Source organism: Pomacea canaliculata, linkage group LG14, assembly GCF_003073045.1.
Source record: "Pomacea canaliculata isolate SZHN2017 linkage group LG14, ASM307304v1, whole genome shotgun sequence".
NCBI classification, from domain to species: Eukaryota; Metazoa; Mollusca; class Gastropoda; order Architaenioglossa; family Ampullariidae; genus Pomacea; species Pomacea canaliculata.
In genome coordinates, this window is record NC_037603.1 from 9604207 (window position 1) to 9620347 (window position 16141).

The 16141-nt window shown below is 47.3% G+C and overlaps 1 protein-coding gene across 1 annotated transcript in view; it reads right to left on the reverse strand.

The window, feature by feature from the left end:
* LOC112555761 (NT-3 growth factor receptor-like) overlaps positions 1 to 16141 on the reverse strand; it is a 60838-nt gene continuing 44697 nt past the window's right edge. Inside the window, 5 exon segments of the mRNA XM_025224257.1 lie at positions 1 to 142; positions 457 to 603; positions 6726 to 6917; positions 13781 to 14027; positions 14030 to 14086. Of these exon segments, the coding sequence (XP_025080042.1) occupies positions 139 to 142; positions 457 to 603; positions 6726 to 6917; positions 13781 to 14027; positions 14030 to 14086 (647 nt within the window). The 3' untranslated portion in view covers positions 1 to 138.

Sequence of the window (16141 nt, forward strand, 5' to 3'; positions counted from 1 at the left end):
CGTACCAGGGCTGCTGGCCGAAGGTGAAGGTCTCCCACAGCGTGACTCCAAAGCTCCACACGTCGGACTCCACTGTGAAGGTGCGGTACAGGATGCTTTCTGGCGGCATCCACCTGACAGGCAACATGGCCGTCCCCCCTACCTGTAAACAATTCACGCTAACATGTGACATTACCGTCAAACCTCCTACCTCACACCACCTCGACAATCGTCACGGACGTGCGACACTCCATCACGTCCCTCACAACCTCCCCAGCGCCACTGATGGCCGACAGTTTGTGTTGTGACGTGTCGTGAAGGTCTCCGTTGTATCGACTGTATCACACACGTCATCACTGATACAGACAGTCCACACAGCAGTTTCCAGATAACTACTTGACACAAAGATGTCACAGACAGTGACTGCAAACACGTGCTGAAACAAACATTTACAAGTAGAGATGCTCAGTCACTTACCCGGTAGTAGTCTGTGCTGTAGACGTCACGTGACATGCCGAAATCCCCGATCTTGACCTTGAGCTTGTCCCCCACCAAGCAGTTCCTGGTGGCCAAGTCCCGGTGAACGAAGTGCTGAGAGGCCAGGTACTCCATCCCTGCCGATACCTGCGACAACACAGCGATCAACAGGTGTCACACCCTCCACAGCTGCTGACATCACAACAAATAGTTTCAAGCAGAATCGTTGGACTGTCACGCTGCCGAAAGAACTGCTTCAGTGATGCTCGTCTCTGAGTCTGCGCACTGTCGTTTCCAACTTTATTTGGAAGGAGAGAACAAGAAATTTACAAATTTAGCTTTGGTCATCAACTTCACGACAGCTCTTGGTGTCGTGACATTCGGTAATGTATGTGTCGTGACATTCGGTAATGTATGTGTCGTGACATTAGTAATGTATGTGTCGTGACATTAAGTAATGTATGTGTCGTGACATTCGGTAATGTATGTGTCGTGACATTAGGTAATGTATGTGTCGTGACATTCGGTAATGTATGTGTCGTGACATTAAGTAATGTATGGGTCGTGACATTAAGTAATGTATGTGTCGTGACAATAAGTAATGTATGGGTCGTGACATTCGGTAATGTATGTGTCGTGACATTAAGTAATGTATGGGTAGTAACATTCGGTAATGTATGTGTCGTGACAATAAGTAATGTATGCGTCGTGACATTCGGTAATGTACGTGTCGTGACAATAAGTAACGTATGTGTCATGACATTCGGTAATGTATGTGTCGTGACATTAAGTAATGTATGGGTCGTGACATTCGGTAATGTATGTGCCGTGACAATAAGTAATGTATGTGTCGTGACATTCGGTAATGTATGTGTCGTGACATTCGGTAATGTATGTGCCGTGACAATAAGTAATGTATGTGTCGTGACATTCGGTAATGTATGTGTCGTGACATTAAGTAATGTATGTGTCGTGACATTCGGTAATGTATGTGCCGTGACAATAAGTAATGTATGTGTCGTGACATTCGGTAATGTATGTGTCGTGACATTAAGTAATGTATGTAACATTCGGTAATGTATGTGTCGTGACATAAGTAATGTATGCGTCGTGACATTCGGTAATGTACGTGTCGTGACAATAAGTAATGTATGTGTCATGACATTCGGTAATGTATGTGTCGTGACATTAAGTAATGTATGTGTCGTGACATTCGGTAATGTATGTGTCGTGACATTAAGTAATGTATGTGTCGTGACATTCGGTAATGTATGTGTCGTGACATTAAGTAATGTATGTGTCGTGACATTAAGTAATGTATGTGTCGTGACATTAAGTAATGTATGTGTCGTGACATTCGGTAATGTATGTGCCGTGACAATAAGTAATGTATGTGTCGTGACATTCGGTAATGTATGTGTCGTGACATTAAGTAATGTATGTGTCGTGACATTAGGTAATGTATGTGTCGTGACATTCGGTAATGTATGTGTCGTGACATTAAGTAATGTATGTATTGTTACATGTATGTGTCGTGACATTAAGTAATGTATGTGTCGTGACATTCGGTAATGTATGTGTCGTGACAGTAATGTATGGGTCGTGACATTCGGTAATGTATGTGTCGTGACAATAAGTAATGTATGTGAATGGAATTGCTGAGAGAGAGAGAGATGTGCTGGGGATATTAGCTGTGCCCATCGGCCTAGAACCTTCTAGAACCTCGATTTGTAGAGTCTCCACAACATGAAAGAGAAACACGTGATGTCGTTAGGTCTACTGTTGTAGTACCCGGATGAGAAACTGTAAGTAACAGCTCTGTTAACCATTTGGTAGATTAGCTAATGCTGGTTACCAAATAATGACTTTAGCTACATTACTCGCTTTTGAACCAGAACCATGCTTATAGCTTAATCATGGCCTGGTAGCTACGTGGTGCAGATTGCTGTCACAGGTCGACAGGTCACGTGACAGCCGTGGATACCTACAAGGGACTACAAGCCACAGCGAATGGTCTTCTGCACACGATGAGTGTGACAGAGGCAGCTAGTGAAGGAAGGATGGAGGTGAATAAAGCAACAGATCACAAACCAAGATCATGTCAGCCTGCGCACCACATCTACATCAGCATCGACACACTTCTCTTTTATCGCCGCCATTCGACCTCAACCGCCGGCAACATCACGTCTAACACAGCAGCAGACGATGACAGCATCAACAACCGTTATTTCTAGCAGCCCCAAAAGAACTTCCAGCGTCAAAACTCTACAGCAGCGTAGAGAAAGTAAGCAGTGGAGTCAGCCAGTCAACCAGCAACGTGATGTCAACACAACGTCATCAATACCACGTTAGCACCACGTTAACAACACGTTAAAATAACGTTAGCACCACGTTAACACAACGTTAAAATAACGTTAGCACCACGTTAACACAACGTTAACACAACGTTAAAACAGCGTTAGCACCACGTTAGCACCACGTTAACACCACGTTAAAACAACGTTAGCACCACGTGAACACAACGTTAAAACAGCGTTAGCACCACGTTAACACAACGTCACGTGACCACAGATCTAACACAGCGTAACATCAACACAAACACAAAAACCTTAACGTTCCGAGTCTGGAACTAAGGCCAGATGGGGCTCAACGTGACAAGAGCAAGCAGACAGGCAAGAGAAAGTCTAGAACAGTTTGCAGACTTCCTGGAGACGAGGAGAATGCAAATGAAGTCAAAGTAAGGGGCAGTCAGGGAGGGATGCCGACCTCACGGGACGCGCATCTTAACAGATTAACGTCCATTGGTCAACCACACGAGGCGTGCATATTAACAGCTTGACATCTATTGGTCAACTAGTCCCACCCTTCCCACAGTTCCTAGCTCTCAGTTTCCTCTTAAATTCAATTAACTCGACCTCTCTTCCGGAACAGGAAGGCAACAGAAAATAAATTGATGACATTTCTGGTCGACAGCACAGTACCCTTCAAACGAAGAATAATTTGCTGTTTGCCTCCCCTGAATCCAGAATTTGCTTCTGCCTCAAGGAATACCTGAAGGAAGGCCAAGGAATGCCTCAAGGAATACCAAGGAAGGCCTCAAGATGTTCAGAAATGCATCGTGTTTAGCAGTAGCTCGGTGACTCCCCGGGTCAAGAGGAGGTCTGTACCCACCTGGGCAGGTAGGGGGCAAGCAGGGGACACCTGTAGGTGTCAGGAAGCCAGAACAGGTCAGAAGCAAAACAGCAAAAGTCGCATTCAGAAATCTGAGGAGCTCCGGGGCAACCAGCACACGTACCCACGCAACCTGTTTCCTGTAAATGTGGATCTTGCTAACCACTGAGACATAACAACACCCCGAGGTCATCACAAATCATCTACACATCATACACATCACACACATCATCACAACATCACAGAGTAGTAAGAGCAATGCGTTGTCAGCGCACTTCCTGTTGGTTTGTTGATGTCTGTTTGTTTGTTACTCGTTCTCAACTTTCTCAACAACCACGCTGAGCCCCAGTCTTGCTTCAGTTCTGAGTTTTTGCAGTCTTGCTGTTCTCCGATACTTCCACAATCTCCATTTTCCGCTGTTTCCACTGGCTGCTGGTGAAGGAGTTCGATTGTCTTTTTTGTGCAGCTGCCGAGGGCGTGTTTGTCACTTGTCGATAAGCGTCTGACGTCCTTCAAACTTCTTGTCACGTCATCACGCAGTGCCTCCCTCCCCTTCCCCACAGTTTCGCCCCTTTCCTCGAGGAGATGAGGTCAGCAGCGCCACTAGGAATCATGAGAGGAGCGCATTGGAGGGCACGCTGGTCTCATGATGATGAGTTGCACTCCACGGCTCGTTCTCTTCAGACACCCAACAAACGCTGGCGATGCACCCGAGAAAAGCGAACACAATCTGGTTGTCTTGACGACTGGTGGGCGTTGTAGTTGAGGGTGATGTGAGGGTTAGCTCGCGCTGTAGTTGAGGGTTAGGGTTAGCTGTGTGCCAGTGAAATTACTACTCAGGTGTGGCTCTGCTCAGCGTGTTGTAGACTCGTGCTAACTTACTTCAAGTTAAGATGCTCACACGACGAGTACAAACACAGGTTAGCCGAGGTCATGGATGAACACACGGCACCGCCTATGACAGGGTTGCGACGGCTGTGGTGGCCACTGGGTGAAGACGGTGATAAGGGGATTGGCGATGCAGGAAATCGAGAGCTGAGGACTGTTCAACACGTCACCACCCGATTTCTCGTCCATGGCGCTGTCCGGGTGCATTTGACCGGAAAATGTCAAGACCGGAAACCTTCGGAGGTCACATTCTGGTTGCCATAGAAACCGACTACAAAGTGTCCGGTCGTGTGTGTAGCTGTAAAGCACACGACATTACAATTCTGCAAAACATAATCACAGGCTGTGGCTGTGCTTCGGATCGCGCGAGAAACAACAGTTCAGGTCACACGTGGCTGGATAGGTCATAGGTCGTTTGTAAAGCATGATTGACTTCTCTATGTGGGCTTTCTATATATAGGCAAGGTACTGGGACACATACACACATGCAGCCTATACGTTCACACACACATACACACACACAGAGCACACACATACAGCCTATACGTAAACACACACACACACGTGCGTTAAGCCAGACGCCAGATGGAGGAACAGGAGGACGTTTTAGCGAGGAAGGAGTTTGCCGTTGAACCAGTGGCTACAAGGAGGCGCTAGCAGCACTTGAGACTGTGGGAGGTGATGGAGAGACACACTGTGGAGGGACACCATGCTATGTCCACAGGCGGCACGTCGCGCCTAGGGACAGCAGAGGGGTGGATGTCCGCAGGACTGAGCAGCAGAACATAAACCATACTTGGGTGGAAAGGGCAGACAACTCTGATTTGTGAATTGTATCTGATGCTTGAGCTGAGAGGAAGAGAATATCGATATAGAGAAGGGTCACGTGGCAGGTCAGTACGTCACATGGCAGGTCAGTACGTCACGTGGCAGGTCAGTACGTCACATGGCAGGTCAATACGTCACATGGTAGGTCAGTACGTCACATGGCAGGTCAGTACGTCACATGGCAGGTCAGTACGTCACGTGGCAGGTCAGTAAGTCACGTGGCGGGTCAGTACGTCACGTGGCAGGTCAGTACGTCACATGGCAGGTCAGTACGTCACGTGGCAGGTCAGTATGTCAAAATTAACACTGGAGAGAGAGAGATAGAGCGTTTAAAAGGCTTTTGAAGCTATTTTTCGGCGTACACTGTTGACGCCTGCAGTGATGTAGTTGAGGTTAGAAGCGACAGAAAGATAAGATTTGTTGTGCAGGTGTCAAGCACCTGATGTATTGTTAACGTAGTTGTCAGCTTCTCACGTGCAAGGTGTGCATCATCTGCAACGTAAATATACAAACGAAGGTTTTGACACTGTCAACCTGCTGTCTGTTGTACATGTATATAGTGTGTATATATATATATTATGTACCTTGAGTGAGAAGGGAAGACGCGGGTGGCTGCCGAGTGTTTGCAGGGTTAGGGGCGAACACCATTTACCCAAGAACAAAGAAGTTCCGCATATTTTAGCCATTTTCTTTTTCTCCGCCTACACTCAGCTTGCAGACAATAGTTGGTGGCTTTTAAAGTGCAAACCGAGGACTTGCTTATAGGACTAGAGGAAACGTTGATGACAACATTCACGTGTTAATGAAAACAGTTAACTAAACTGCTCATCGTCAGGCACGCTTGGTGTGTGTCACTGAACACAGCAAATACAAGTGACATTCGCATTGTGATGTTACACGTTCATGTTGCAAGGTGTACTTGCAATAACTAAAACCATTAACGGTTTCAGCTTTTCCTCAAATAGTTTCTTTAAATAGATTAGAGGGACTTTGTATTTGAATGAATATCACCCAACGTTGTTTGAAGGTTTGACCACACCTGTGGGATTCTCAAAGGAAGCAAACGGTTTCAGGACAAACGTTCGAGATTTTTGTCACGAGTTTGCGCTAAGTTCAAAGTTGATGTCCCAAACCTTGTCACACTTGCGGTCTGATTGTGTTTAGAAGCGACTGTAAATAAGCGATTTATTTGCAACCCACAATTTGGATTGGAGGTGGTTCAGGACGTCCGTTGCGCGTAGTTGAGCCCCACTGATTGTTTACTTTCTCTTAACAAACAAATAACAACAGCAGACTAGCAGGTAGACAAGTGAGCACTACTCACAAACTACTCTACACTGTGCTGTAATGGCGGTGTCCTCAGTCTCCACACCATGGCCTACCTGGTTAGCGATGTGCAGCAGCTCCACCACGTGCAGGTGGCTCTCGATGACGTCATTCTGTCTGTGGACGTGGTGCACGTGTTGGTGGAGCATTGAATGGTCTTGTAGCAGAGGATGCGGGTGTTGTTGTTGCTGCTGCTGCTGTAGACGTTGGCGGAGACTGGCGTGTAGCGTAGCATCGGACCGTGACTCCTACACAGAGACACAGTGGGACACATGGCACTAGGGTCAGAGGTCATGGCCGTGGTCACACACACACACACAGAGTGAAAGAAAGGAAGAGCGAGAGAAAGAGAGAGAATCTGACACACAACCCTAAAGCCAGAGGCTAGGACCATAGTTCCTACAGAAACAAAAGTCAGTCCCATGCACTAGGGTCATAGCTTATTATAACATTATTATATTTTATCTCTTCTATACCGATCTTTTGGTTTTACTTTGTGAATTTATTCTCTTCTTCAACTGAAGATGAACTGTATACAAACTATGAACAGCAAATCTAAAGATTAACTGGAGAAAATATTTTTCTTAGTCTTCTTCTGGTTCTTTTCCTTCTCTTCCAGTTGATTCTTTCTGTCGTCTGCTTAGGTAACTGTTGCTGTAGGACTAGTAAGTCATAGTCATCTCCCCTCATTCGACCTTTACTTTCTCGTCCAAACTTGAAATTAAACCAAAAATTATTGTGCAACATGTGAACTGCTGGAAATGATTTAATGCTGCTTTTTCACCATGCAGGCAGACAGACAGACAGACAGACAGACAGACAGGCAGACAGCAGACAGACAGAATGAATGAATGAATGAAACTAAAGAGTGTAAAAGACCACCTTGGCGCACTGCACGGGAAGATCCAGTCACAGTCCAGTGAAGAAACAAAAGCAAAGACAGGACCTGGTGACACAACAGCTTAGTGTGGGGACAACCAGTTTCTCACGGGAAGAAGGCAGGAAGAAAGCAGGAAGAAGAACAAGACAGGCGGAGATCAGTGTGAAAAACACGATGTAGATAAAAGTCATCTTCAACCAGGTAACAAAGCCCCAACCAATGACCTGTGAGTATGTATCTCAGTCTAATCGTTTGTTGCTCAATCGTTTCATCAAGGCACCAAACAAAGAAGTGGAAGAAGAATGGAGCCATTGTATGGTGTAAACAAGTGTTTACACATCACTATGTGCATGCACGACAATTGTACAAGTGAATGCGACAAATCACGGACCGCGAAGCAAATGGCAGAGTATGGAGAAGGTCAGTCAACAAAAACTTCATCTCATCCGTACATTCCATCAAAACAAGACAGAAACCCAGAGAGGAAGTCAAGGAGGATGTTATCCACGGTGATGATAGAACCAGAATATTACAGACGAAAGAGAAGAACAAGACTTGCTGCAGTCAGCCTATCAGGGAGGGACATCACAGGCACAGCCCGGAGAAGAAGGTTGTGTCATCAGATGTTGAAGTCATGTGACCAGCAGCATCAGCACAGCGACATGGAGACGGACGTCTGCAAGCCTCTGTCCCACAACAAATGTTCTCGCAAGGATTTATTTGATTTTGTTTTATCGGCCTCCCTGTTGTTTGTTTGTTTCCTTCTTTCTTGGGGCGCAGTTCTCCCGTGATGCCATGTTTGGTCTCATGCACACAGGCAAACATCGATCGCACATCGCCAGCCGCCATTGCTGGCGCTTCTCTGAGAAAATGTCATCAACTCATTAATTAACTCATTAATTGAGAAACCAATGAAATCGATTCCCCGTGCAAGAGCAGCCAGGCACAGTCAATACTTGTCCAGTTAACAGCTTTCTCATACACTTCCATGACATGTGAGCTTAGTGCTTCCGGTCGGCCACACGGTGTCCGGAAGTCACTGGGTTTTCTCTCTTAGTTGTACGTCACGTGCGCAGAACGTGCTTTAGTGTGTTCCTTTATGTTAGCAATCCAGGTGCGACACTTCAAATAGATTACCTGGCTGCTACTTTCTTTTTTACCTGATGGAGTATCGTGGGTAAAGGGAACTGTTCTGAATGCAACGTTTGCAGGTTCGATTTCTACAGGATACTTTGTTCATTGGTATGCTCCGTTTTTTTTAAGGTATGAGTAGCACTTTGTGTTTGTGCGCGTAAAATTATTTGTAACTACTTAACTCGACAGGTGTGCAGGTGTGCACAAAACGGTGTTGGTGCTCAGGTCAGGGTTAGGATTAAGCTTTGGTCGAGGGATTAGGCTCAGGTTGTACGCTCGGCTGAGACCAAGGTCAGGTCACCGGCAAAAGCTTTGAACTGTGGGTGAATGTGTAGAACACACCAGTGACACAACTTCACGGGAACAAGGTAGTCACTGCCAGGTAATGAACTTCTGAGTGACCTGATAGTGTGTGACAACCACTCACAGCTCCCTCTTGACAGATATGTTGACAAGCGGGGCTATGCGAGGAGGCCCAAATGAGTTCAGAGGCCATCGGCAGAGATGCGGTGCGAATACAGCGACATTACAGTGTTAGCTCAGTCACCTGTCGGTCATCGTCATCAGTCGTCAGACCACAGCCTTTAGTTTCAGGGAAAATATTCTTGAGACACTGCGATAATCTTCAACAGAAAAGGATAAAACCAAAGAAACAAGTCTACTAGCATATATGCAAGAGCACCACATCAACTGAACAAGTCACACTGTCCCATGTAATAGTGAAACATCTTTCCATGGAGTAAGATGTGCAAGTTCCACTTCCACAGCTCGTAGTTCAGGTCCACACATTGCTAATCTGTAATGAAAGCAGATCAAGATAGAACTGGAAACAGTTCTTGTCCACAGGTCCCACAGGTCCACAGGTCCACAGCATCCACGTGATGACGAGGCAGACTGCCTGACCTCCCCGGCAAAGTGAGTGAAGAAGGCATGTTGGCGAGGTGCGAGGCCGGCAGTCGATGGCAGGAAGACGTGAGGCGGGGTGGACATGAAGACGGTCAGGTGCAAACAAAAAGCAACAATTCAAATGAATGGCGCACAAAACTCAGACAAGAGAAGACTTACATCCAGGAAGAAGACAAAACTGTGAGAGAGCAGTCCCCCCTCCAGACAGTTAGGCCAAGAACAATCCATTTCCAGCGCTGACATTCCTTGTGTCATCCCTCGTCAGCAAAACTACGCTGTGTACTCTCTGTGTACTCTGTGTACTCTCTGTACTTTACCTTCTGCTTCTGCCCCACTTCCTAAATCCCCCACCCCTCACACTCACCCACACATACACACCCTCACACACACACATACACACACTCACACACACACACACACACCCTCACACACACACACACGCACCCATTGACCTGATGTCGTGTGCCATGAGGTGGCGTGATAAAATGAAGTTTTCCTTGATTCATTCCTCTCACTTATTTTCTCTCTACCTCCGCTCCCTCCATTGTCCACGCCCTCCATCATTACTCAGACTTCATTGACTTGATATTTACAGGAACTCTTTTGTAGACATTTCTATTCTCCTAATCGTCGGTTCTCGCCCTTGTCGCTCGAGGACCGTTATTATTCACGAAGACTTTTTCTCTCCACTTACTATGAACGTGTCTGTCGAGTGTCCACTCGTCCTTCTGTCACTCTGAGTGTGGCAGTCATCGTGCGGAGTGGGTATGACACTACGGTCCGTGCAAACCGGTCTCCGGTTACATTGCTCCCGTATCTATGGCAACGCCGCATCAGGCAGTAGCGAGCAGGGCGAGAGTTACCTGTGTGACCGTTTCACAGTCAATACATACAATCTTCCTCCTCTCGTGTAGCGTTCGACACCACGTGACTTGTGTAGGTGGTGTGACGGTCACAGCGTGTTTCTGCCGCCACCCTCAGTCACATTCTGTGTTTTCATTGGTAGACGCACTGGCACTCACACTTACGTGTAATCACGTGATCATAAGTCTATGAGATAAAGATAGACTAGAGAAGATAAGTCATGGACAGACAAATCATACCAACTGTCACCTCACAGCAGACACAAAAACGCGCGTGTGCGTGTGCTCGTGCGTGTGTATGTACGTGCGTGTGTATGTACGTGCATGTGTATGTATGTGCGTGTGTATGTATGTGCGTGTGTATGTGTCCGTGTGTGCGGCAAGCACTGCTGGAGGAGCAGGTCAGCAATCAGACCTCGCGGCCCTCGCTCCTGTCGAAGGTGAAGAGAGTGACTAGTGCTCACTTCACACACTTGGTCGATGAAGGCTCGGCCAGCCTGTTAGTACGCATGCGCGCTTGTCCACGTGAGGGCGCTGCTTGCAGGCCAGGAGGAGGCAGGCTCAGGGTAACAGCAACCTTTGGAAGAAGCGATCACTCGATGGATCGTAGACAAAGGTCGTCGTTCTTGCTTTTATGTTGATTTCTTTTCAGTTTGCCCTGACAGACAACTCTGGCTTCCAAGATGGATGCTAGTACACGTGACCGACATTACAGACCGTTTGTATGGTTTGTACTAGCCTTTCTTGTCACGTGAAGAGTTGAAACAACAAACAGCGTGAGTAGTGCTTGTCGTCTGTAGACTCAGTGACGTGTGACTGTCTTCACGCTGCTTGCACGTGGCCTCTCTCTCATTGGGTTATCTCCTCTTATCCTCTCCTTGCCCGTCTCCAGGAGGAGCACCAGGCAGGTCAAACTATTGAACATTCCAATTTCTCTTGTGACCCTCTTAGCAGTCATACTCTCACCAAGTCACGTGTTCTCGTCTGTCCTCACGAGATCACGTGTCACTGTCTTGTGGCAGCTTTCACCCCGACCCCAGTTTGTGACCAACGCTTGAGGCCGTGTTCACAGCAGAGTGCAAACTGGGATCGACGATGATCGTCTGATCCTCCTGAACCAGGTTCCGAGTGGGGGTGGGTGGTGGTGCTCAGTCTACACACTGCTTGAAGCATAGACAGTATAGACAGTACAGTCATAGACAGCATCGTGTGTAGTCCAGTCATAGACAGTATAGACAGTACAGTCGTGTGTAGTCCAGTCATAGACAGTGTAGACAGTACAGTCGTGTGTAGTCCAGTCATAGACAGTATAGACAGTACAGTCGTGTGTAGTCCAGTCATAGACAGTGTAGACAGTACAGTCGTGTGTAGTGCAGTCATAGACAGTATAGACAGTACAGTCGTGTGTACTCCAGTCATACAGTCATGTCTCTATGCTGTACAACAGAAGGTCCAAGAACCTAAAAGTGTTTTCTACTCAAGCTGCGTCCAGCTGTTGTCATGGCGACAGTGCAGACAACAAAACAGACGGCAAACTACAAATGTAAGGCTGGCTACCGGAAGCTGTAATGTTGTTCATACCTGTAACATGCCTGTAACATACCTGTAACATACCTGTAACATAACTGTAAGGTTGGTAAGGGGGAGCACATTGCCCAGACTGGGTGTAGCGGGACCTTCACATCCTCGGACAACTGGAACTGGAGGATGTACAGCGACAGGAAAGACAAGAAAGACAGGAAAGACAAGACAGGATATAAAAGTGAAAAAGACAGGAGTTCTGAGAGCAGCTAATTAGTGGCGATTGTCCCCGAACAACAACTGTACAACCAAAGATGTGGAAAAGGTCTTTGCTGGCGGAAATAAAAGTTCATTAATGACTCTGCCCGAGACTTCTCTTGTGAATGAATGATGGCGTGTCTGGTGATTGTTCCTTTGTGCTGTCTGAACTTTCTCTCTGTGCATTCATCAAAATCTTGGAAGCTGCCAAAAAAAAAAAAAAAAAACAAAAAAAAAAAACTAAAGAAATGAGATTTTAAAATGTCTTATCTCGAATGTGCCATCCCTGTCTTTACTTGAGGCCTGTACACAGGGTGTACTTGTGTACGATCCCATGGAAACGTGTAGACAGGTGTTTGATGTTGTGGTGCTGTTACATGTAGTGAGTGTAGAGAGAAATACTGTTGTTACTACAGTGTTACACGTAGTGAGTGTAGAGAGAAATACTATTGTTACTACAGTGTTACATGTAGTGAGTACAGAGAGAAATACTGTTGTTACTAGTGTTACACGTAGTGAGTACAGAGTAACACTGCTGTTACTGCAGTGTTACATGTGTAAGTATAGAGAGAAATACTTTTGTTACTACAGTGTTACACGTAGTGAGTATAGAGTAACACTGCTGTTACTACAGTGTTACATGTGTAAGTATAGAGAGAAATACTATTGTTACTACAGTGTTACACGTAGTGAGTATAGAGTAACACTATTGTTACTACAGTGTAATGCTGATAGTCCAGTAGTCCTATGTTCTCCTGTTGTTACGTGCAATCAGTACAGTCCGTGCTACTGTGAACACTTGTCCACTTTATCATCGTTATCATCAAGACAGTGCTGGCCTCATTTGTGTGGATGCCATGACAGTCGTGTCACGTGACGAGGGAGGTCTCAGTGCTGCAGTCTGGCTGTAGCTGTGCTGCTGGTTCCTTGTCTCGTGTGTCGTGCACGACATTTCTCACCATTAGAGCGACATGCACCCCCTTCCTTGACCTCCCCCGTCCCTTGACCTCCCCCCTGCCTTAAGCTGGCACAGACACAGAACTGGAGGATCACAGACCCACGGCAGGTAGCAGCTGCGATGAAGAGCGGCTCCGGCGGATGGGCTTTGAAAGTAAGTACAAACGGCGCGCGGGGGACGTGTGACAGGCTTTGCTGTCTCCTCATCACCAGTAAGTCCGAGCTGGCAGGCAGGCCTGGAGGGACAGACTCCATCCTCACATCACTCACACCTCAGGCGCAAAGCTCACAAACGAAGCCACTTGAAAGTGAATGAGAAGATCTTTCAACATTTGTTCCAATGCATTTCTATCATCTGAACTTCCGGCGCGTGACCACGTGACATATGTACGTAGCAAGGAGGGGGTGACTGTGGAGGAGGAGACACACACGCCCTGGAGGAATCTGCAGTCTCGAGCTGAACTAACTCTGAGGGCTGAGAGGTTGCGAGTCGGGAAATCGGAGACGAGGCTATTAATGTGTCAGGTGGATACAAACCGTGCGACGTCAATTTGTTTATTTATTATAAGGGAGGGGAGGAGGATGCACCTACCTGAGGTAGTTGTTGAGGTCTCCGTTCTCCATGAACTCGAAGATCATCATGAGTGTGTCGCCCTCCGTACACACGCCGTAGAAGGTGACGATGTTGTTGTGCTGCAGGCCCGACAGCAGCTCCGCCTCGCGCTCAAAGTCCGCCCTCGTGACGTCACTCGGCTCCCCCTTCAGCGTCTTCACTGCCACCAGCGTGATCTCCCCCTTGAAGAGGTGCGTGCACGTGCCCAGGTACACCCTTCCAAACGCCCCTCCCCCAGCACCCGGATGAAGAGGATGGTTTCTAGCTTAATGTTGCGAATGCTGCCTAAACAACACACAATGCATTTCTGGGTATAAGTTTACATAAACAAGCTTGTAAACAACACTTGTAAACAACTCTAAAAATAGACGCAAGCCAGCTACAGTGGAATGGCGTTACTAAGACGAGCGCCACATTGTCTCCCTGAGACAAGCATAGGACAGGCAACAAGGACTTTGAGTAGACAGGACACAAGCATCTTGGGACAGGACTAGAGGATGACACAGGTGATACAAGGACAACTCCAGCAGATGACAGACAATTGAATTATGTCCCCTGAGGTCAGCGATGACCATGCGTACAAAGGGAAAACAATCTTGAGGTCATGGGTCAGGGTTAGGCTGGTGAGGCGGATCTGCGCCAGGAAGCAGGCGAGGTTCAGCAAGATGTTCACTCAGGCGCAGCGCACTGCAAGTATCCATGGCAGCGACCTTTATTTTGTCAGCCTGCGGAGGTTGAATAGACTGCCACGTAGGGGTCGGCCCCTGAGCACCATTCTGTGGTAGAATTACTCGACCACGACGAACGTGCGCGTGCACCCGACCATCGACACGGTCTCCCACGGTCACTCGAGGAAACGTTCACTCACTGCCCACGAGCCCCTTCAGGTAGTCAGCGATGTCCACAGGTCAGCTCAGTGAAGATATTTCTGCTCTGTGGTCTGTCTTTGATGCTGTCCATGGTTCAATGGCTCAATGGTTCATGAGCCAAGGAGGAGAGCACAGCTACCGTCTAATGCGGTTTCTTGGACGGCCAAGTGGGATGACCGTTAGCTGTACGGTCAGATTTCCGGAGGGAGATGGAGGCCCGAGATGCGTGAGCTGCCGTGAGCAGGACACAACACGTTTCCACAGATACTAGTACAATGATAAACACACACACAGACACACACTACAGTACAACCATGTCTAGTCGACAGGCACGCAAGCAGTCACACAGACACAGACACAGACACACAGATACAGACACACAGATACAGACACACAGACACACAAACACACAAACACACAAACACACAGATACTGACACACAGACACACAGACACACAGACACACAGATACTGACACACAGACACACAGACACACAGACACACAGACACACAGACACACAGACACAATCATGGCTACCTCATGACATCAGCAATACGCGCGAGTCCCACTGAGAGAGTGAAGCAATTAGTCGACATCAGTAATTAGTCTCGCGCATGACACAAGTACTCAGGGTGGAGTAGTGTCTGTCACAAGTGATTACACGGGGTCCAGCACCTGACTGACGTCATCACAGGAAGAAGCAGCGTATGACGTAGACAGTCAAGGTCAGGCCGTGCAGCAGGTCACGAGGTCAAGGACTGACGGACCCTCGCAAAACGACTTTGGAGACTATCTGCCAGTCACACGAGACTGTCATGTCACTGTTACATCACACGGATCTGTCCACCTTCTTGTCTTGTATCGTTCCGTGGTCGGGTGTGTGGGTAAGTGCAGTACAGTCAGTACAGGTGTATATATATAGTCAGTACAGGTGTATATATACAGTTAGTACAGGTATATATATAGTCAGTACATGTATATACAGTCAGTACAGGTGTATACAGTCAGTACAGGTATATATACAGTCCGTACAGGTGTATGTATACAGTCAGTACAGGTATATATATATATAGTCAGTACAGGTATATATATATACACAGTCAGTACAGGTGTATATATACAGTCAGTACAGGGGTATATATACAGTCAGTACAGGTGTATATACAGTCAGTACATTTTATTTTTATTTATTTAAGCCCTTTCGCCCCTCCTGGGGCATAGGCCATCGACTACTGTTGTCGATGTTTCAGTAGCAAGGATTTGTTTTTACGGGTGGGGTGCTGGCCCCACGCACAACCCTCCTCCTTTTTCAGCCGGCTTGGAACGTCCTTGCGGAGGCGGCCAGCCCTGTAAACAGATGCCACGTGCAGAGAAAGAACAGCGTGCCCGAGACGAGAAATGAACTCAGGGCAGCCAACCTTCACTGTATTGGTGACAGGCGCTAACAGCGCTAACCGTTGCGCCACCGGGC